We start from the raw sequence: 22641 nt of genomic DNA, 5'->3' as shown, positions 1-22641 counted from the left end.
GCGCGGGCGCGCCGCTGCGCCAAAAAGGACCCCCGTTCCGCGCCGCGGCGGTATTGCGCATGCGCGCGGGACGGGGCTGCCCGCGGCGCTGCCTGACTCAAGCGGCGTTGTCATGGCAACAGCCCCAAGGTCGTCGTCACTCGTGGCGCCCTGGCGCCAGGCCCGCCACAGGACTGCGTTCCCGGCTCCCTCTGGAGAGGGGACACGAGTCCTATGGGGATGGACTTTCCCCACACTGGAGAGGAGACAGGAGTCCTGAGGGGGTGGGCTGTCCCTACGCTGGAGAGGGGACACAAGCACTCAGGGGATGGACTGTCCCCGCATTGGAGAGGGGACATGAGCTCTGAGGGAGTAGGACTGTCCTCGCACTGAGCTGGGCCTCTGTGCTGGAGGAGAGTGGCCCCTTTCCTGAGCAGTTTCCCCAGTTTTCCCTCTGCAAACCCTCCTGTCACTGCCGCTCAGCCACTCCCAACAGGAGAGGGAGTTTCAAGCCAGATTTTTTTGTCAGAGGGTCCTAAACCCACCATCAATTCCATAATGTTCCCCAGGCTCTGCTCCGAGCCAGCTCAGCCTCTTGTGAACCTGCAGAAGCTCCTGGGGGACGCTGGAGCCCAAAGCGCTGGGCTGCCCGAGACCTGCGGCTGGACTGGTGGAGCTTCAGAGCTGCAAACGCTTCGTGTGCTCCCTTGCGCAAACCTGCAGGAACGGTGTCCGGCAGCGACGCCGGCAGCCGTCGTCTTCCCTCACACTGGCTGCTGAGAGCTGAGATTCACAGTGTGGAGCCTGCTGCAAAAATCCAGCTCCTGTTTTTTCTCACCAGGGCACAGAACAACTATTTTATCTGCCCTTTGCGTGACTGACTCAACATCACAATACTTACTGATGGGTCGAGTGTTTCTCTGCCTGGATGCCAGCAGGGCGACGCGGGTCACTGAACCACGCAGACTTTTGGGTTCATTTCTGCGAGCTGTTTCCCCGCTGCCCACGCACCAGCTGGTGCCCGAGGAAGGCAGACGAGAGCTTTGTGGCGTGCATTCCTGCAGGAAAATCAGTGCCTTTGCCACAGCGACTGCGTTACCGAGGGTACGATGGGGGAAGTGAGCCCGGCAAACAGGCTCCACACAGGGTTTGTTTTTTTAATGTGTGTTGAGCTTCACGGAGTCATGCACGCGCAGGAGAGTCTCAGCTTTCGCTTTGCATTGAAAGTTTCCTAGATGCCAAAAAAGAAAAAGATATTAATAATAAAGGCAAAATAACTCGAGACTCAAAAAACTATGAAAACCAGCTCAACGTTTATCTTCAGAAAAGCCTTGGGGTTTTGAAGGCAGGTTGGGGGGTGTGTATCCTACTGCTTTACCCCTGTGAAGGCAGGCAGGGAAAGATCCAGTAATACCACCAATTCCTGGGTTAAAACAATGCAACGGCAACATTAGCAGCTCATCCTTTCAATGTATTTTGCTGTCATCTACAGTTCAAGCACTGTGCAACACCACACTTGCTCCTTCCCCGCCAAAACTCCTTTCGGCTTTTGGGAGATCATTCACACCCGCAGCAGGGACGGCTGCGCCTCCAAAGCCAGATGGCTGAAGGTGAGCGGCCACCGAAGGTGAGGGTCACTTACTTCTCTGGGTGACCTCTGTGGCACAGGTGTCATTTTCGATTCTGAAGCAGAAAAGAAAGGGCAGTGAGCCTGGTTGGGAAAACAGCATTTCTAGAAGACTCTGGTGTCTGAATATGTGAAAATATTTACTTTCTAGCCAGCTATGGTGTGTGGCTTTCAAGGTCTCAGTGTTTTCGCCGGGTGAGGGGATGAGGAGGAGAGAGACCCGGGCACTTGACCCATGCTGCCCATCAGGGTTATTTCATACCATGAACGTCACATTCAATATCAATTAGAAAGTTTATTGCCAAGTTCTCTCTCTCCCGTGCTGGCTGCCACCCGGAGAACTCCTCGCCCCGGTGCCGCAGCCCTGAGCCCGTCCCTTCCTCCCGAAGCTGCAGCGCTCACAGTGTCCCACATTTGCTGTCCCTGCTGGGAGTGCACAGCTTCTACGGACAGAATGGGCTGAGTATGATCCTTTTGTATTTTATATTGGTGTCTTTATACTGGTTCTTTACTGTTATTAATGTTAATTATTTAGTCTTATCCTAGTAAATCTATTTATATTTCAACCCTCATGTTTTCCTGTTTTTCCACAATTCTCCTCCCGTGTGGGGAGGGGTCATCAGGTGAGAGAATAATTGTGTAAACGCCAACAAATTGTTGTGGGTTTCTCAAACTATAACAAGGGCTCAGTGCTCCTGGGTGCAGCTGCCGCAACTGTTTCCCCCACAAGGTAGTCACTAATGTGCCGAGCGAGCTGGTGGCAGAGAGCTGACCCAAGCACTGAAACTACAGGGGTTGAAGTGATGATGATTTGGGCCAGCAGGGCGAGGGAGGGGATTCTGCCTCTCTACTCCGCTCTCATGAGACCCCACCTGTGAGTGCTGCGTCCAGCTCTGGAGTCCTCAGCACAAGAAGGACACGGAGCTGTTGGAGCGGGGCCAGAGGAAGCCCTGGAGATGCTGGGAGGGCTGGAGCCCCTCTGCTGGGAGGACAGGCTGGGAGAGTTGAGGGTGTTCAGCCTGGAGAAGAGAAGGCTCCACGGAGACCTCAGAGCCCCTTCCAGTATCTGAAGGCGGCCTACAAGAAGGCTGGAGAAGGGACTTTTCACAAGGGCATGTAGTGATAGGACTAGTGGTGATGGCTTCAATCTGGAAGAGGGGAGATTTAGATGAGATATTAGGAAAAAAATTTTCACAATGAGGGTGGTGAGCCCCTAGCGCAGGTTGCCCCGAGAAGCTGTGGCTGCTCCATCCCTGGAGGTGTTCAAGGCCAGGTTGGATGGGGCTTGGAGCAACCTGGGCTGGGGGGAGGTGGCCCTGCCCAGGGCAGGGGGGTGGCACTGGGTGAGCTTTAAGGTCCCTTCCAACCCAAACCATTCTATGATTCCATGATAAATACCTACTGATCAGAGGGGCAACACAGTGGGGAACAGCCCAGCAAAGTCTGGAGGATGAGAACAGGGAGAGCCCGGCTGGGCAGCGCAGCGGTGAGTTTGAAGATGCTGTGGCCGGGGCCAGGGCCTTGGCAGAGGGTGACAGAGAAAGATCCCACAGGATTCAGCATGGCCAGGGCATAGCCTAACCCCATGGATGAGGCTGGGAGGGTGAGAACCTAGGAGGCTGGGCTACCTCCAGCCCATTCTCGCAGGGTTTAAGCCCTCCTAAATGCTCTGTCGCAGTCTCCCCCATTACCAGTCCATGCTGGGCTCTTGGTACGGGCTGGGCGCGTTTCACCTGATTTTGGACTTGCACCCTGCTGGTACCGCCCTCACCGTGTGCTCCCCAGGGCAGGGAAGTGACAGGGAAGCAACAGCCATGCTGCACCATCCCCTCCTTCCAGCTGGGCAGGGGCTGCATTCCCAACGCAAACCTGTTCAGCTATAAAAACTGAAGATGTCATCCCTGCCAGGTGTAACCCGGACTAAAACGCATGCTGAGCCCCAAGACCAGCACCCCGGCGAGGTGACGCAGGACCCCACGGACCACAGCGAAGCCACAGGAGAAGCTGTGCTGTGACAGGGAGACCCCAGTGCCTACACGGCTGTCCTGGCGTGTCCGATGGCTGCTGGGGAAGGCGCCCAGATCCCACGGTGATGGGCAGTGCTGGAAACCTTCCCCTCGCCGTGCGTGAGTTCATGCTGCGGATTCCGGTGGGCAGAACCCGTGCCCAGAGCACAGGACCAGAGCGAGCAGACAGTGTCTGAAAACCTGTCTCGTCTTCTCTTTCTCTATTTTTTTAGTACAAGGTAAAACCTTTATTACAACTTTTCATTCATAGGTATACAACATCTGAAAGACAGATATGGGGAAAAAAAAAAGTAATATTGTTATAAAATGTCACATTTATTGCTACATTACTGTTATATACAGGACAGTTCTCAAAATCTACTTTAAAAAAGTTAGGATTATTTAAAAATTCCAAATAATCCAGCCAGCTGTTTTGACACTTGTATAAAATTATTTAAAAAAATGAAAACAATTCATATCTTGAGGCACTCAGAAACACAATTTTATCCCCCAATTGTGATTCCTTTCAAAGAACAATGCATTTCCCCACCCCCAAATACTTTATTTTTTTTATTTTTTTTTTTGCTGGGTTAGGCATATATATATATATATTTACTATATATATAGTTCAAAACTATAATGTGTATCTGATTTAAGAACAAGGATTTCAGCCACTTAAGTACATCTGGATTTACAGGTAGGCAGCATAAACATCAAAAGCAAGGACCATTTTTTTAAAGGCCAAAAACAAAAACCAAAAACAAACCAAAACTTTCTACCGGGTTAAAAATAAACAACTTCCGCAGGCATCTCCCATCTGCTCTCCCACCCCTCCAACCCCCCCACCCCCCATCCTACAAAAATATATAGAAAGAGCAACCCAGTAACGCTTCGTTTCCCCAACGAGCTGGAGTCCTCCGGAGAAAATGGGTCATTTTCTGCAGACCGCGAGGTCCAAGCCTGTGGTTGGGGTCATCCCTGCTCCGCTTCACCGGGTGCCTCTTTCTCCTCTCCCGGGACATGAGCCACCGCTGGCGGGAGGGTGCGCGCCTTCCCACAGCTCCTTCCCTCCCCGAGAGGCCCCGTGTTACAGGGTTTGCTCAAAAGCTGGTGGGTTTCAAGTGATTTGGGAAGACGTGGCACCGGGAAGGGGGAACCGTGGTGTCCCCAGCTGGCTGCGGTGGGGAGCTCCGTGGCTCCCCAGGGCACAGCCCAGGCATGCGGGGCACGGGGATGCTCTTCGGCAAAAGGCTTCGCTACCCGGGACACCCCATTTTGAAACACAAACCCCTCTGCTCTCCCATACTGGTGCCCGCAGCTGCACTGTGCCAAGATATAGCAGGGCACGAGTTTTATTCCCTCTCCTTCCAACGCAGCGGGTGCTCGGCTGGACCAGGGTGGGTATTGCAAGACCTGAGGAGCAAGAGGCGTACAAGAGCAGGAATAGAAATACCAGTGCGGAGACCCACGGCAGGGCTGCTTCTTGCCCCTCAAGAGGGGGGGGATGCAAGCTGGATGCAGAAATTTTGGCAGAAAGGACGCCTGCAGCCTGCACCGTCCTCCCAACCAGAGCCCACCTCCACGCTCGGCTCACGCGGGAGTCCCATGGGCAAAGGCACTGCAGCAGCCGGCTCTCCACAACGGGGGAATTGCCCTGAAGATCAACCCTCTGCAGAGAGCACTGCGTGTCCCCCCCCATGCCTGCCCCAAGGGCAGCGCGGCAGGGAGAGGCAGCCGTGCCGCTGGACCGACCTGCAGCATCCACCTCCCAAATCCTCCCGCCTCCGCCCCAGCGGATGGGCAGCTGGTGGCACGGTTCTTGCCCCACCGTGAAGAAACCTACGGTGGCCACGCATGAAGGGGAACAGCTCGGAGGTGCTGGCGGGATGGATCGGGGAGCGCAGGAGGAAGGAAGACACACCTTCAGGCTCGAGGCGGTGGAAGGAAGACCAGCCAAGCCAAGCCTGAGGCTCGGGCATTAACAGAGCGGTCGGTAGAGCCGGGCAACAACGAGGTGGGACACAGCTTCTCCACTCAGGGTTACTGGGGGAGATGGTGCGAGATGAAGGATACTGGCAGTGGGCTGCCAAGCATCGAGCAGAAGGCACAGGAGGGTGAAGGGTGCGTGGAGGAGCCCTAGGACCAGGCTTTTCCCCCTCCAATTCAGTGCTCAGCTCCTACAGGAGTTGGAAGGGGTGTTCCTGCAGTCCCATCCCTCATCTACCCCCCTCCAGCTCTGGGGCACAGATCTCAAAATGCTTTTGGAGCTGCTAGAAATGAAGCTGGACACTGAGAGCGGCGGGGAGCAGGAACTCAGCAGGCATGGACGAGAGCAGAGAGAACGGACTGGGACGGGATCTGGAGAGCGCCGGGGGAGATGAGAGGGGGTTGCATAGGATTTAACAGGGCAAAGACCTTGTGCAAGCTTGTGGTACGGAAAACAGGTCTTGCTATTGCTGGTGTCGAGCTGGAATGGGGGGAATCCAGTGGCCACGGCTTGCTCCAAGTTAGCCGGCACTGCACCTCGGGGGCTGATGGCTTGTCCTGGCCCAGCTTTGCTTCACCTCCCCGTTCCCAGCTCTTCTCTAAAATCCCAGGGCAGGGCCCTGCTGAAACTGGAGCTCGCCCAGAGTCACCAGCACAGCACGTAGCAGGGGCTGCGATAGGACCGTGGGCTCCGCTGGCACTGATGCTTGGCAGCCGCCCCACGGGAGCAAAGCTCAGGGGGGTGCAGGGGATTGGGGGCTTCAAAAACCTCCTGTTTGCCAAGGCCCCCCCCCCCCCCCCGCCTGCCGAGGGGGGAGTACGCGCTGAATTGTCCCAGCACGGGCCCAGGGCGCGAAGGCTCTGCTGGCTTCAGCGGGTACATGCGTGAGACGCAAAGGACCTTTGAGAGCACCTTCTGCACTGAACCTGAAATTGCAGCCTCCCGGGGAAATCCCAGCCTGGTTCCGTCCTTCCCGTTCAATCGCTACAGGGCGGCGAGGGCAAACCCTCTAGGACACGGGCGCACTGCCGACACACGGGCTGAAGGAAAAAGCCGTTCACTGAAGTCACAGCTGGGGAGGTTTCACATCACCATTCTGCATTTCTCCACTGGAGAGGGCAAAAAAAACCCCACCTGCAAAGCAGCCAGCCCCCTGGCCCTGCAGCAACAGTGCAGAGGGAAGGGGCAGCACGGTGACCCCACCGCGTGGGGCTGGCGTGGACCTGCTCCCGACAGCCGGATGCGGGACCTTGGGGTGCCCAGCTAACTGCAAACCATCTGCCCAGGCACTGCTGCGCCCCTCGCTCCCAGGCTGGAGCTCAGTGCTGACAGGAGGGACACAGACTGGGATCCAGACGTCCCAGGTCCCGTCCCTCCCGCCCCACACACCTCTGCAGGGCACCAGCGCAAGCTGTACACGCAGGCGAGCAGCGAGCCCGAGGAGATGGTGGCAAGGTGCTGGGGCTGAACTCAAGCCAGACGGTTGCTTGGCTGTGAGTAGGTCTGACTGGTGGGTCACGAATCAGGGGTTAACTGGAATTTTGCTCCCTGGAGCGCGCCAGCAGCAGCTGGGGGGTTGTGAGCCCTCGATGCCGAGCGCCGCTGTCGGTAGGAGACCAGAAAGGTGCAGTCTCTGGAAAGCTGCAGCTGTTTTCCTCTGGGGCGAAAGCAGATGAAGAGGGAGAATGAACAAAAACCTGCAGTTTTTACTGTTAATAAACCGTATTCCAGCCGCTCCCCAGCACCTGGCGGCGTGCAGAGCTCTCGGGCAGGACGTGCGGGGAGGCAGGGGGCTGCGTGAGGGGGAGGAAAGAGGAGGTCCCTTGGGCTGGGGACCCGAGGACTGTGCTCCAGCGGCTGGCCCTGCCACACAAGAAGCGTCCCACGGCAGCCGTACGCCGGGGAGCCCAGTCCTACCGCCTGACCGCGACACAGCTCAGCTACCGCAGCCTGGGAAGAGAAAATGCACACAGGGGGAGGCGGCGTCTTCCCCGCTGCCCTGCCTGATGAAGAAAGCTTTGTGGGAGCTCCATCACCCCCAACGTTGAGGGACACGCGGGCCCAGGAGAACCCACGCGTGCAAGGCTGGGAGAGGAAGCAAGAAAACTGCAGCGTGTCACCCTTCCATGACACCTCTCCGTGCAGGACCGCTGGGGACATGCAGACAGGCAGAGAAGCAAGTTTGGGGGAGAAAAGGTATCTGTAAGATTGCACGGTTGAATGCCAGCAGAGCCGTGGGGCTGGGGAGGGTGCAGACCCTCTCCCTCTCTGACTGTGACACCTAAAGACACGAATTTCATTGCAATAGGTCAATATTTCAGGACTGGCCTGGTGGGGTTTTGGGGACAGCACCTGACAGTGCTCATTTGCAGAAAAGCCGCATTCCTTGGCAGGTTACAGGCACCACGTTCACGCTTGAGCCAAACACGCTGGGCAAGCCAAAGTTATTCTTCCTTGCCGCACTCGGCGATTTCTCCCTGTGCGCCCGGAGAGCAGAGATGCCGCCGAGGTTGCGCTGGGCTGGTGTGATGGCACACAAAGTACCCTGCGCCATCCAAGCAGCTCCCGGGCACGGTATTACCAACCCTTGACATTGTGCTTTCCTGCTGGAGGAACCAGGATCTCCTCCAAACCCTGGCACCGGGGGTTTATGCTCAAGGACCTTCATCCAAGCCTTGCCATGGAAATCAGCTGGTTTTGCCATCAAGAAAACAGCAGATAAACCACCTAAACACAGATGAAAAGCCCCATCTCTGCTGCAATGCCTGGTGGTTTGGGGATGACGGGAAAGGCTCTGTCTCATCAGGATTCCCCCCCTACAGCCTGCAGAGCATCAGCTGGGACTCGGAGGGGATGAAGGAGTTCAGCAAAATTTGGAACAAATCATAAATCTTTGCCACTTCCCGATTTTGTGGACTTTCTGGATCTACAGTCTCTCTTCTTTAAATCCAGCTGTACGCGACTGCCGCCTCAAATTCTTGTTGCAAAATCAAAGTGTTGGGGAAGCTCTTTTTTTTTTTTTTTTTTGGTATGGTTTCAAGCTTGCCAGGGCTGGGACGTTGCTCCATCCCTACCCGCCCCTGGGGCAGTGGCACTGAACCAGCAAAAAACCCCCCCGAGCAGCGAGCGCCCTGCCGGCCCCAGCACCGTCCTGCCGCCTGGGCAGAACCGCTCGCGGGATGAAGCAGCCTCTTACAGGCTGCAGAAAGCAGCCGGTGAGTCCTCAATTCCTACCCCAGAGCACAAATCGGGGTTGTCTGCATCTCCGGACCCGGCTGGCAGGCTATGGAAGGGCACTGCCCCCTCCCTGCGTGTTTTACCATCCTCAAAACTGAACTCGCTCCAGCACCTGAAGCACAACCCAAGCCGGCAGGACACTGCGGGAAGACACGGCTTTTGCTGCAAGGGAGCAGCTCCGCGGGGGCAAAGATGTCACACAGAGAGGAAAACCTCATCTGTCTCACTCTGCCCCGTGCTTAAGCAGGCAGAAGAACCCGAGGGAGGGAAGAGTATCGTAACCTGACAAGTTAATTAGGCTGAAAGATGTCTGTTGACACAGGCAAGAAGGACGCGTGTTCCTGGGCTGCAGGGACCACAGCCACTGCCCTTTCCCGGCCTTCCTGGGGACAGCACTAGAGGCTGCTGTGACCTCAGGTCTCAGCACACCCAAGCGACGGTGGGAGCAGCGGGCTGTGGGCAGGGAAAGGCAGGAGCACCCGAAAGCCTCAAGAGCTATGGTTGGACCTTGCAGAGTCCTGGGCAGCGCTGGTGCCAGGGGCAGCAGGGAGAGGTGATCCCGTGCTGCTCCGGCACTTTTAAGTAAGTGGCTCCTCTCTGAGCTGCTACAGGGGCTGAGCCCACGGCACTCAGGTGTAGATAGGAGATGAGTAATGTCCTGAGCATTTCCAGCAAGCTTTGCTGGAGCACAAAGCATAGCTACGAGCACAGAGGAGCACGAGGAGGTTATGCCAAAGCCAAGGAAGTGCCACAGGACCTAATCCTGTTCGCCAATCCTTCCCTTTCCCTGTGCCAAAGCAATACAGCTTCCCCAGGAGCACAGGCCAGAGAAGGGAGATACGGAGCCTGCTGCCGGGTGTCCTACCGTACTCGCTGTCCCCACGTCCCCCCCAGGCCAGCACCTGTGCCCCGTGAAATATCCTGCCTGATCGGGCTCTGCCAGGCAGATCTGGGCAGCCGCCGATCCCAGTCCGAGAGCGTTACAGACACTGCTGAGATGGGATTTAATGTCCCCCTGGGGATCCGACCCCGTCTGCCTGCAGAGCTGGGAAGAACCGGGCACCAAATGTTTCAGAAGGGGAAGGAGAGGGAAGAAACAGGCATAAATTCCTGGTTGGATGCTTTGCCATTGCCAACTCCAGAACGGCAGCCACAGCTCAGCACTGCCCAGCACCTCTTCGTTTGCTCCTACACCTCCAGGGCACCCTGCCAGGCGGTGGGGCTGCCGGGGGTCTTCCTCCCGCAGAGCGCACTGGAGCGGCCTGGAGTGACACTGGGAAGCCCTTGGAGCGAAGGGATTGTTGACCCAGCTCAGCTGCTGGAGCATCTTGTGCAGGACAGGCGCTTACTGCTCCCCTCCGTTCCAGCACGGAGAGAGGAGCCCACATACAGATGACAGCGGCCACTCTGCATCCCCATGGCGAGCTGGGAAGCATGCCGAGCTGAGTTTGCCTCCGAGGATGCTTTGGAGATACGACAGTGGGTGAAGGTGGAGTGTGAAACCACCCCTCTCCCCAAGCCTGCAGCGTTTTGCACTTCCGATGGTGGTGGCTCCAGTGCGGGGAGAAGCTGCGCAAAGACGGGGATCCTGCTGCCGCCGGTCATGGCTCGCTGAGGGCTGGAGTGAGCGCACATGCCGGGTAGCTGCTCCCCGTCCTACCGCCAGCGTCTGCGGGTCCACCTGCTGCAAGGTCACCGGACACAGCGTCCCGCTGCCGCCTTTGCTCCGTCCGACTCTGCCTCTTCCCAGTCCTCCAGCTTTGTTCAGTTCGTCTTTGTTCAGTGCTGCCGCTGGCAGCGCCTCTGACAGCGGGCGCTTGCTCAGACGCATGGGCAAGAGGCGCTTTCTTCCACCCCAGGCTTTCCTCTTGCATCCGTGTTGCTTCTTTGCTTACCTCGAAAGCACCCCAGTCCCTCGGCTCTCTTCCACCCCCAAGGCCAGCTCTCTCCCAGCAGCTCGTCCTCGCCATCACGACGCTCTGCGACAGCCGTGGGGGCACCTCCTCTCCCAGGCAGGACCGCGGCCTTCGGGATGCTCCAGGAGTAACCCAAATCTTGCAGAGACCCTTGATGGACCTCGGTCACCTCCCGGGAGGAGCGGGAGCACCGCTGGGGGATACTGCTGCAACTTGCTTTGCTGTTTAACTTCCTTTTCCCAAATCAGAAGTGGCCAAAGCAAAGAGATGGTGAATTCAGCACATGAGTTTGTTTGTTTGTTTTTTCATAATGGAAGGTACAAGCCAGGCAAGGGAGAACATCCCCTCGCTGTGGCTACATTCGCTTTTAGTGGCTTTCAGAGCCGAATCTGAGAATTCCTCTCTTTATATCCAGTCTCTCTTAATACAATTTTAATATTCTGGTTGATCCTAAAGATGCAACGTTAACTATAGAAACAGCAGCAGAAAAGCATGGGGTACAAGACATTTTTTTTATACAAAAAAAAATTCTTTTCGTTGCTTACAAAACATATGCAAAAGAAGCTAAAAAAACCAAAAGGCATTGCTATTTGTTCTACATAAAAAATCTCATAACTAATGTTCTTTTTTTTTAAAAAAGAAATATCAAGCTTAGGCACAATTTTGCTGCTGGCTGCTTGTGAACAAGCCAAGAGAACACGCCACCCCCTCCTAACTGAGTGATATGTATTGACTGTTCCGCACTTTATACTTAAGGCAATTTTTTTGTTTGTTTTCGTTTTCTTTTTGACAAAGTGTTTTTTCCACCCCTTACGTCATGCCAGGATCCGTCCACGTGTGTCAGTATTAGCAGTACTAAAGTTTATGGTTCGAGAAGGTTGCAGGTCACACCCAGGGTTTTCTTCCTACAGATCTCTCTATCCAGAGGAACAAAAAGATCTACAAATAAAATAAAAAAAAAGCCTAAAGTGAGAGAAACCCAAATGAGAATAAAATTCTGCTCCTAGAGTGGGGAGGCTGCAGCGGAGCTGAGACACGAGCTCGCTGTTCTGCCCAGACACCACCTTTGCCTCTTTTTTATTTTCTTTCTTTTTTTTTTTTTCCCCAGGGCAGCCCCAGGCATCCACCAGTGCAGGGGACGATGTCGGGTGACCACAGCCCCTCTATGGGCTCTGGGATGCGCGGGTGCTGCGGGCTGAGGCGCTGCAGCCCCGCAGAGGGGAGCGTCACTGACGGGGTCAGCGATCCGGGATCTGCTCAATCCCCCACCCACAGCCCCGCACCGCTCCGGCCAAACAGGCTCAGCTCCTCCCGGCCAAACACGGGGTTGTCTTAAAAATGGGGACAGCCCAGCAGAGCCTGAGCCCGCCACGGTCCCGCTGGGGGAATTTTCACCTTCTGTGTCTTTCTCGGCATTTCTGGGACCTGCCCCGTTCCCTGCCATAGGACCACCGGGCAGAGGAGTTGCTGGTTTCCAGTAGCCAACTGGGGCAGGGCTGGGAGGCGCAGAGCAGAGCTGAGCTCGCTCAGGGTGCTGAGAGCACCGAAACGCTCCGTTCCCGGCTACAGGGCTGCACCTCTCCTGTGGGACAGAGGCTCTGGGTGTCCAAACGACATGCACGTGCAAGTCATTTACTTAAGGTAAATGAAGAAGGACATTGGCTGGTGCGGAACGAGCGGCGCTGAGCAGCCAAAGCAGAGCAGCGCGCGTCAGGTTGGACCGACAGTGGGGTGGGTGTTGGGATCGCGGGGAAGGAGACGATACCTTTACATGTGTCCAACAGGGTTGTGACCATCTCCTAGACCAGGATGTGAAGCTGAAAGTGTCATCTGAGGATCTCCTACTACTCCAGACACTTTCTCCTCTTCCCGACGCTTCAAGCAGGCGGCTTTAGGGTTCAGATTGCGCTCTATGCCAAAAACAGCAAGGGAGGGAGGGAGGGGAGCAACCTCAGTTTTGGGCAACAGCATCGCGCACGGCAGCAGCATCCGAAAGAGAGAGCGAGGACGGAGTCCCAGGACGGACACACGGCACCATGCGAGGAAACAACCTCAGTGCAAGCTGCTCTTTGCAGCGCCTGCGGTAACTTGGCCAGACCCCTGCTAGAGCAAAACCCCATGCCCGGCCCAAACGCCATGCCAATTTAAACACGTTTTTGCTTACAGAAAACCCCAAGCGCCTCGAGGCCAGCGCTCGGGAGTTGAGGACTGAGTTTTCCAAAGCTGCTTAATGGGATCCAGGTGCCGAATTCCCATTAAGCAGGAGGGGAGACGGACGGAGCGGCTTCGAATCCCACCCCGGGTCGGGGCTTTGGAAAGCTCAGCCTGCGGCGCGGCGCACCCGAGGGCGCCGCAGGCGATGCAAACACGCACCCTCGCACCGAAAGCAGGAGACACAACGGAGATGCCCGCGCAGGCAGAGATTTTGGGGGGTGGGGGAGGAGAGAGAAAAGCCCCGAAATGCACCTGCCAGCTGTTACCATACCTCGTACTTGCTGCTCCAGGCCCAGAATGACCTGCACCGCTTGCTGTAGGATGATCAGTTTGGTCTGTGCTTTGTCCGTTTTTAAGTGCATCTGACACATGCGTCCCAGTTCTTTAAAGGCCTCGTTAATGTCCCGCACGCGCACCCTTTCCCTGGCGTTATTGGCCATTCTCCTCTCCCGGTCCCTCAGATCTTTGTCCTCCAGTGACAAGGCCTCGTCTGTACTGCTGGGTTCATAGCACCACAGGGATTAGTCAGGGGGGTGGTATCAAGTTGGGGGGGCGCTATACGTTGCCGTGCTGGTAGTGCTTCTGGTGTCCACTGGAAAGGGCTCAAACAGCCTCATTTTGCAAAGCCAATTCGTTTCGGGCCCCTCCTGGAGCGACCCGGGCTGCGTGTCACCTCTGCGAGTCACGGGAAGGTGCTGCCAGCACGGGGCCGGGCTCCCGCGGGGGCCGGAGGCTGCTGCCGGAGGCCAAGGGCGGGCAGTGGGGGCAGTATCGGCACCGACACCTTCTCCCCTCTGCAAAAATTTGCCTTCCTGTTAGTTTTCGGCTGAAAATTTAAAAGTTCAGGGCCGAGGGGGGAGGGGGTGTGGTGGCGGAGGGGGGTCTCAGCCAAAAAAGCTCGAGTTCATCCCCCAAGGAAAAAGACTTTTTGGCAGAAAGCAAATCCCTCTTTGTAAGATTTCCTTCAAAAAATCCCATCCACAGCAAAATCCTCCCAGCAAAGGCGTTTCGGGCAGCCCGGCCCGGCCCCCGCTTACGGGCGGGGGGCAGCACCGGGGGCAGGAGCCAAGCGCCCCGGCTGCTGCCCAGGATCAGTCTCAGATGCAGACACTGTATCCCGGTCTTTCAACACAGCCAAAATCACTCCGGAAGGGGGTGATTTTCTTTTCCAGGCACGGGTAGGAGATTTGGGAGAGCCTCCGCCACTGGCAGCACCCCAGAAGGGCCCGAACCAGGCAGGGACGGGGGGGGAAGGCAGAGTCGTGCTGGCAGCATCTTAACCCGTGGCCTCGCCCGTAGCCCGTCCCCTCCAAATCCCCAATTTACTGTACAGACGACCTTCTCCCCCCAGAGCAAAAATTCTTGCAGGAAAGACACCTATCTGAGGAGGGTCCTTGGGTGAGACCTGGCACTGGGACAAACTGTGGCCTTCGGCTCCGGGGGAGCCCTGCGGGGATAAGCCTTCACTGAAGAGGGGCCGCAGAGTCAGAGCCTTCCTGGGTGCGCCAGGGGGGGTCTGGAGAGCCTCCAGACCGGTGTCCGGCCATGGGGAGGGGGAGCAAGGGCTCCCCAGGCGAGTATTTGCCTGTGTGGGACAGCGGGTTGCCCACTGTCCCCTCCCTGCATCCTCTCCTCGCTGCCTTGTCCATCGTGTCCCCTCCTCACTGCCTCGATGTCCCAGCCGGCACTGCCGCCTTCTCTCCAGCACACTGGAGATGGTCGGGGGAGCGGAGCCACCAGCCGCCCCGGCACCCGAGCCCACCAGCGGCAGGAGCCCAGCTCGTTCCTCCGAACACACACCGGCAGCTGCGGTTCCTGGCTGGTGGCTCCCCCCCCAAGCAGGGACACAGCTCCGGCAGCACCTTGCACGTCAACCGCCGGGCAGGATGGAGCCATCTCCCCGTCACCACCAAGTGCTGCGGGTGGTTTGCAGGGCCATGTGGGGTCCTCTGGGTTATAAGGACGTGCGCTGCCTTGGCTGCCTTGCGCCCTGCTTAAAGGGGGCACTGACCTGCCTGCCTGCCCCCCCCCGGCTCTTCTCCTTTCCCTTCCTGCCCCGTTAGCTGCTGGCGGCAGTGGGAGGATCCCGGCAGCCCCGGCTGGGCACACGGGGACCCAATGGCCCCGCTCCTACACAGGAGGAGACACGGGGACACCTTTTCTCCTGCAAAACGGCCAAACCTGCTGGATAAGGGACACCTCAGCTGCCTGCGCTAACGCCTGCTGACAGCAGCACGGGGGCTCAGCTCGCTTCCCCGGCTGCGTCCAAGAAGGGTTTAAAAAGGGACAAGCGTGGGAGACCAAAGTGAACACGGTGCCAACTCTGTCTAGCCCCTGCCCCCCGCCGCCCCTCGGCTCCTGCCTCCATCCGCAAGCAGCAAGTACAAGGTAGAGAGTGGGACCACCGAGAGGTCACGGCTGGGGACTGTCTGTAGGAGATCGGAAAGAACAGAACCAAAAAATAAAAACTCGAAATAAAAAATAAAAAGGAAGGGGAAATTAAAAAAGAGACAGGAAAAAATATACATGTTATGAAAGGCAAAAAATTACAAACTGAAGAGAGGCACAAAGGACTCCAACATCAATGCAACAGCAGAGGCCAGCAGAGAGGAGCGCAGCCAGGCACAAACCACCGATGCGTGTTACAACAGCCTCTGCAGAGAGAAAGGGGGTTAACCTGCCACGGCACCCTGCGCAGCGGGGCCGGGGAGCGGGAGCATGCACTGCGGGATGCAGGAACAAAGCAGCAAAGACCTCCGGAGCGGGAAGCCAAGCCCTCCACTTCCCCTCCCACCGGGACGTGGCACCCGGAGCAAGAACGGGCGGCCGAGACGGGCACGCACGGGCGTGAGAAGGGAGCAAATGTGCCCCGGCAAGGGGGAGAGCCTGCGCGCACCCGCCTGCAGCTCCAGGCTCTGCTAGGGATGCACGGTGCTCCCAGCTTGCGTCGGAGAGGAGTTTGTACAGGCAGCGAGGGCTGCCCGACCTTGGGCTCAGTGTCTCCGTCCCGCTGCCCCCTCGCCCGGCCCCAGCCATCCCCAGGGGTTTGCCGGGTGCCTGCAGCGGTGGGGACAGGAGCACAGAGCCCTGCGCCGGGCGGGCAGGGACGACGGGGCATCGCTCACCGCTGCCGCGGCTGTGGGCAGAGACGGGCTCTGTGCTGGGGGCAGCACTTGGAGACACGTCAGATCTGGGTCCCCTCTGGGAAATTTGCTGGTTTTGGGTTTGGTTTTTTTTTTTTCATTTTGCTGGCCAAGCAGCTGAGCAAAACACCTGGCTGTGGGAAAGCGAAGACGGCGCAGGTGGCCCCTCGGGGACCGGCATGCAGCACACGCAGTGGCAGTGGGGAACGAAAGAGAGAACAGCAGGGATGCAAAAAAGGAAAAAAAAAAAAGAAATGGAAAAAAAAAAAAAGGACATCAACAGTCTTGGGAACGCAAGGCCACAGGGGAGAGAGACAGTGTGAGGCATCACAGCACATGTCACAGGAGACAGACAGACAGACAGCCCCGTGCCGATCAGATACGTAAAATATCACCACTCCGGGACCCTCACTGACCTCTAACTTGTTGCTCCAGGTTCAGTATGACTGATACGGCCTGGTGTAGGATTAGCAGTTTGGTCTGCGGTTTTTCGCTGTTTAGGTGGAGTTGGCACATGCGTCCGAGCTCTTTAAAGGCCTCGTTGATGTCACGGACCCGCAGGCGCTCACGGGCATTATTGGCGACCCTCCTTTCTCTCTCTCTCTCGGCTTTTTGCTCTGGGGGAAGAAGATCGTCCTCCTCATCCTCATCTTGACTAATGGTTTAAAATAAGAACGAGACAGGGACATTCCTCGCGTGCACTCTCAGCACTGGTCAACTCACAGAAAAGAAACACATGTTGAGGCACCGAGACGCCAAGCCCCGCGTGCGGCCCCGTGAGCCCGGGCACTGCACCCCGCATGTCCCCGCTGGGACGTGCCAGCCCGGTGCCGCGTGCTCAGTCACGGGGACACGCAGTGACTTTGGAGAGAAGCAATTAAGGCTCTTCTTCTGCCTCTTTGCTTGTTTTGTTTTTAAACAACAAAGAAAGAAATCACAACAACGCGATTAAGGTCTGAGCCTGTTGCTGGGAGGTTGCAGGGTGGCCCGGAGAAGGTGTGGGGGCCAACACTAGTGACCAAGGTGGCGTTTTGGGAAGACGCAGCCCTCTGCCTCCAGGGCAGGAGGTGGCTGCAGTCCGGCAGGAGCAGGGCTGGCACTGCCCCTCTGGGCAGCATCACCCTGGTGAGGTCTCCGAGCCGACGGTGAGGTCGCAGATAAGCCAGCGCGCTGGAAGGATTCTACCTGATCCGCTGCCACGTATCTGGCTGGATGTGACAGAGGATACAGGAGCCTGAAGCAGAGAGCGGAGACGACCCGAAGCAGGGAGTAGGTCAAAACCTTCCCTGCCTCTGGCTGAGGGGAGCTGAGCGCTCACTCTGTTCCGCGCACGGCCACAAGCAACACCCTGTGTGACGCCGCAGGCGGGTGCAGCTCGTGTGGACGAGGCACAAACCCTCTGCTTTACGAGCACGAGGAAGCCCTGCGGCCACGGGGACGGCAGCCAGCAGGAGAGGGTGGCAGGGACCCTTTCCCAGCTTGGCTTAAAGTGGCCGGCTGCAGGGAAGCAGCGGGAGCTGGTGCTGTGCCGCCTCTGTGGGAGGACGGACAAGGCTCCCGTGGTGGGCAGGAGCTGGCGGGTCTGCGCTGCAGGATAACCCCCGGCCTCACTGGGCCGAGCCCAGCGCCCGGTGGGTCACTGCAGCCGGACCCCAGCCCAAACGCCCCAAGCCTGGTAACAGAGAAAGCGAAGGGAGAGACCTGTTCAAAGAGCACCTTGTTCTGTTCCGGGAGGGTTTCAGCTCCTTCTTCTCCTCTTCCGAGTTATCTGCCACTGACGTGTTCTCTTCGTCCTCCTTCTCTTCCCTCTTTATTTCGCTTGTTCCCGAAGAGACGCTGCTTCGCCCCAGCCCCCCCGACAAGCCTGCTGAAGAAACAGAGCCACACAGGGAGGTTGGAGGGGTCTGACCCACACGGAGGGCTGGGGGGGTCCCCGGGCCCCGCTCCTCCTGCGCTGCATCGCCAGCGCACGGCATCCCAGACTCATCCCGCATCGCCAGATCGCAGCAAGAGGAGCTGGAGGGGTGCCGGCTCTGCCCTGCCACCTCTCTCTGTTCTTCTCCTCCCACCTCCCAGGCCCTCCGGGGTCAGAGCCCAACCTCCCAAACAGCAGAGCAGCGCCCGGGGGGCTCTGTGCACCCACCGCTGGCAGGAGGGACAGGAACATATAGCTCCAACCTCTGGAAAAGGCTCAAGGTAGAAACCGCCCTGCGGATGCTGCGAGGAAGCACCAGCCTCGCGAGGGCACCCATCTCCCCCTGGGCTGGACCTAACGGGTGACCCGAAACACCCCCGTGGCAGGCGAGCCTCAAGCGTGCACGCGTGCAGAGCTGCCTTACCGCTGTACGTGTCCTGCTGCCTGTTGAGGTCAGGGAGTGAGCTGGGCTGTGACGGAAGTGTGACATGGTTGTGGAGCATGCTGGGGTTACTGGACAACCCGTCTTCGGGGTGACCTCCTCCCACCTACAGCAGAATAAGCAGAGCAAGCCTTGAGGGTGGGTAGTGTCACGGCCGGCGGGCACGGGCACAGTCACCCCCAGGGCTCTGCAGAGCAGGAGGAGGAAGAGCCGCGTGCTCTCCTCGCACACTCCCTCCACCCAGAGCATGGCCAAGCGGGAGGGAAGAGCCGATCTGCTCCAGCTCCCCTTTGGGGACCGCAGCGGGGGGACTGCAGACAGCAGCTCCATGCCCTGCACATCAGCTGGACCAAGCAGAAAGCCCCCACCAGTGCTGCCTCCCCCTGCCACGGAAAAGCCTCTCTCTGCCTGGATGCAAGGCTGGCACACTGGAGAAGACACGCAGCCTGGGTTGCACATGTCCCATCTCCACCAAGCACCAACGTTTCTGCTACCTCCCCAGTGCCACCAGAGCAGGGGACATCCCAGCAGCATGAACTTGGCCCTGAAGGTCCTGGATGCAAAGGGAGAGGATCAGGCACCCTTTCTGAGCTGGCACTCCCCGAGGCTGCTCTACACCCACTAGGGACCAGCGGGACAGAGCCAGCCCTGCTGCAAACGCTCTCGTTTCTGTGGCTGGCAGCAGTTTGCAGCAGAGGACACACATATGATTCATCACTTAGTAGCAGAGCCCGGGGAGCTCAGAAGAGAAGCACGTCTGGTTCTCTAGAGAGACTGGAGATGTGTTACTCTGTGCTGTGGTAGGCAACCAACTCTGCCAAAAATGTCACCAGCCTCTGGACAAGGGGGTATCCTGGTGACCTAGCATGGGACCCCAGCATCCACGTGCTCGGGGCACCCGGGACCTGTTGCGCTCCCTGGAGCCTGAATGAGCCATCACACATCACTCCCCGTGTGCACGGAAGGACCCGGTGCCTGCCCAAACCCTTCAGAGCAGAGGAGTCCTGGCGATACCTGTCTCCCTCTACCTATGGTCCTGCCCTCCACCAGATCCCTCTCCTTCTCCCTGCATCTCCCGGGGACGGCTTGAAGCTGTTTTAAGAGAATTCCATCCACGTTGCAGGAAAAGAAGATCTTTCATCACCTCTGCCTGCCCCGAGAAGGGGCACGAGCAAACTGTGTGCAGGGCTTGTGCCCGAGAGCCACCGCTGTGCTGAGCGCGGATTCAATCCCCCCTGCGTGAACACGCCAAGCCACTGCGCTTCCATACACGTCATCCTGCGCTTCCACGCACGTCACACTGCATTTCCGTGCATGTCACACAGCGCTTCCGTGAACGTCACCCGTTCAAAGCTGTCCACAGCTGACCCAAGCTGGACCACACTCAGCTACTGTCACCCCTCTGGGTGCCACCTTGTTACGTGGGTCCCCAGCACGTCCCCACCAGCTGCCCGCGATGCTTCCACACTTACCAGGCTCGGGTGCCTGTTCCCCAGGGACATGACCGCGGCGGGGAAGGCCTGGCCCAGGCTGCCCACGGTGGCACTGTGGGCCGGTGCCGAGCCCAGGAGCCCGTGCATGTCCCCGTGGTTGCTCGGCATGGTGGTTGTCTGGCCCACGGCGTGATTCCTCAGCACGTGGATGGCTTCGTCCAACCTGTCTTCCATTTTATTTTGCTTGAAGGACAGGACAAAGAAATAGGTCTGCGTTAACGCCTGCAAAGCCAGCAGCCCGCTGCAGCTCTCTACACCAAAGAACGGCTGGTGGCACTCATGCACTCAGCTACTGCAAGGCAGGTATGGGGAGAAATAACACCCCGAACCCATCAGTGCCATCCCCTAAAGGATCACACAAGCAGAACCGCTCGGGAAAGGGAGGCAGAAACCAGCCAGAAATCTTTTTGGTTGCGTCAGACCCACAGGAATGTGAATGGGCCCGAAACGTGGGGAGGGTGCAAGGCTGCGCCTCTGCCAGCCAGGCTGCGGGCTCAAGGAAGCACCGCCCGACTCCTCTCCGCTGCTTCCAACCAAATGTCCATCTACCAACTAACCCCCTTCCTTCAGGCCCCAGATGTTTGGGGGACAGGACTTTACTCAAAAGCCCTTTACTGCCAGGTGAACAAGGGATGGAGGAGAAAAGGAGAAGGCAGATCTTTCGGCGACACTTACTAAAGTGTGGAGGCTCCCTTCGTAGCTGGGAGATAAGGCACCCTGTCCGCTTGCTCGCGACCACTGGGATGTGCCTGCGAACAAACGGGGAGAGCTCAGGACTGGGCACGGCTGCCACTAGATGGGGCTGGAAGCCGGTCCACCAAGCTCTGCATGGGCCACCATGCCATGCATGGCACTGCACCGGCCACCACAGCACTGCACGGTACCACACTGGCCACCATGGCACTGTGTGGGCCACCACAGCACTGCATGGCACTGCACGGGCCACCACAGCACTGCATGGCACTGCACAGGCACTGCAGCACCTCATGGCACTGCATGGGCCACCACAGCACCATGTGGGCCACCACAGCACCACACAGCACCGCATGGGTCACCACGGCACCGCACGGGTCACCATGGCACCACATGGGCCACCACAGCAGCGTGTAGGCCACCACAGCACCGCACGGCAGCACATGGGCCACCATGGCACCACATGGTGCCACATGGGCCACCACAGCACCACATGGGCACCACATGGGCACCACATGGGCCACCACGGCACCACATGGGCCACCACAGCATCACATGGCACCACGGCATCACATGGCACCGCATGGGCCACCACAGCACCACATGGCACTGCATGGGCCACCGCAGCACCACATGGCACCACATGGGCCACCACAGCACCGCATGGGCCACCACAGCACTGCAGGAGCCACCACAGCACCGCACGGCACTGCATGGGCCACCATGGCACCGCATGGCGCCACATGGGCCACCACAGCACCGCACGGCACTGCATGGGCCACCACGGCACCGCATGGTGCCACATGGGCCACCACGGCACCGCAGGGCACTACGGGCTCGCCTCCGCTCCGCCTCAGCAGGAACCTGAGCTGAGGCCTTCAGACCTCGAGAGGTTTTTCAATTTCTATCGCCCCAGTGAGCGGGCAGGCAGCGCGTACGCTGTGCTCGCTCCCACCCCAGGGCAGGCTGGCACGCTCCGCTGCGCCCCGAGGAGCCTCCGCGCCAGCTCCGCCGGGCAGAAACGAGACCTCTCCGGCTGAACAAGACCTCTCCTGCTGAACGGGAGCAGACGCGGGCTTTCATCGGGCGCTGAAAATGGTTTTTAAGCAGTTGGCTGCTTCCCAGTTCCCACTGCGCTCCTCCCACGGGAGATAAAACCGGGCACAAACTCTCCCAGCCTCTCCAAGGCGGGACGCTCAGGGACGGGGTCTGTCTGAATGGCAGGAGCGGGTCCCCGGGGGTGGCAGCGACGCTGTAACTCAGGCATGCGGCGGTGCTGCCGTGGGGGCCAGGCTCGCGCCTCCAGCGCAGCCGCCCGCGGAAACTCCTCTGCAGGGGCAAAGCCAGGGGCAGGCAGAGCCGTCGCCCTCAGGCAGGAGGTGTTCGCCGTGCCTGGGCACCGCTCGGCTCCAACCGGGGGAATAGCTACAACTGATTTGAAGCAGATGGACGTGCAACTTCACGGGAGACATTTAAAAAGTATCTTCAAGTTTGCCCGTCCTTCTTCTTCACTCTCCTGCTTTTAAAAATAAACGGGATTTGGCGAGATTGCCAAAAGTGTCCTTAATGAGGGTTTGGGGCTGATCTGGGACGTATGCTGCTTTGGACCTCCCGAAAGCAAACCCTCTTTACACACAGAGCAACGTTTTTCACTTACCTGCAAGCCCCTGAGGGGAGCCGACCGGTGTAGAGGGGTTTGACGAGAAGTTATTGCTAGAGTGATCGGGGGAATAAATCTGGAGCGAGAGAGAAGCGGGGCACGGTCAGCCAGCGCCCACCCCTGCGACGGCTCTCCCCCTCCCCAGCAGTGCCGCCGAGCGAGGACCACCCGATGGCACCTCCCTTCCCATAGCCACACCAGCTCCCAGCCGGCGCGATGGCCCCCCGCAGCTCCCCCATTAATGCCGGGGGCTCTCTCTGTCCCCACTGCCACCACCGCTGAAGCTACAGCCCCTGTTCTTCAGGTCCCGCCTCGGAGGGCAGCGAGAG

The 22641-nt window shown here is 58.3% G+C and overlaps 1 protein-coding gene across 1 annotated transcript in view; it reads right to left on the bottom strand.

Moving 5' to 3' along the window:
• Positions 1-11236: 11236 nt before the first annotated feature.
• TCF3 (transcription factor 3) overlaps positions 11237-22641 on the bottom strand; it is a 78022-nt gene continuing 66617 nt past the window's right edge. The window contains exons 12-19 of the mRNA XM_082495219.1: positions 22310-22388; positions 20635-20708; positions 19939-20142; positions 18449-18572; positions 17826-17973; positions 16526-16764; positions 12518-12662; positions 11237-11691 (exon numbers count right to left, since the gene is read on the bottom strand). Coding sequence (XP_082351345.1) covers positions 12520-12662; positions 16526-16764; positions 17826-17973; positions 18449-18572; positions 19939-20142; positions 20635-20708; positions 22310-22388 — 1011 coding nt within the window. The 3' untranslated portion in view covers positions 11237-11691; positions 12518-12519. The remainder of the gene's footprint in view (positions 11692-12517; positions 12663-16525; positions 16765-17825; positions 17974-18448; positions 18573-19938; positions 20143-20634; positions 20709-22309; positions 22389-22641) is intronic.

Source organism: Vanellus vanellus (genome assembly GCF_965231255.1).
Source record: "Vanellus vanellus genome assembly, chromosome: 25".
Classification (NCBI taxonomy): Eukaryota; Metazoa; Chordata; class Aves; order Charadriiformes; family Charadriidae; genus Vanellus; species Vanellus vanellus.
This window is presented reverse-complemented; position numbering and strand designations above follow the sequence as displayed.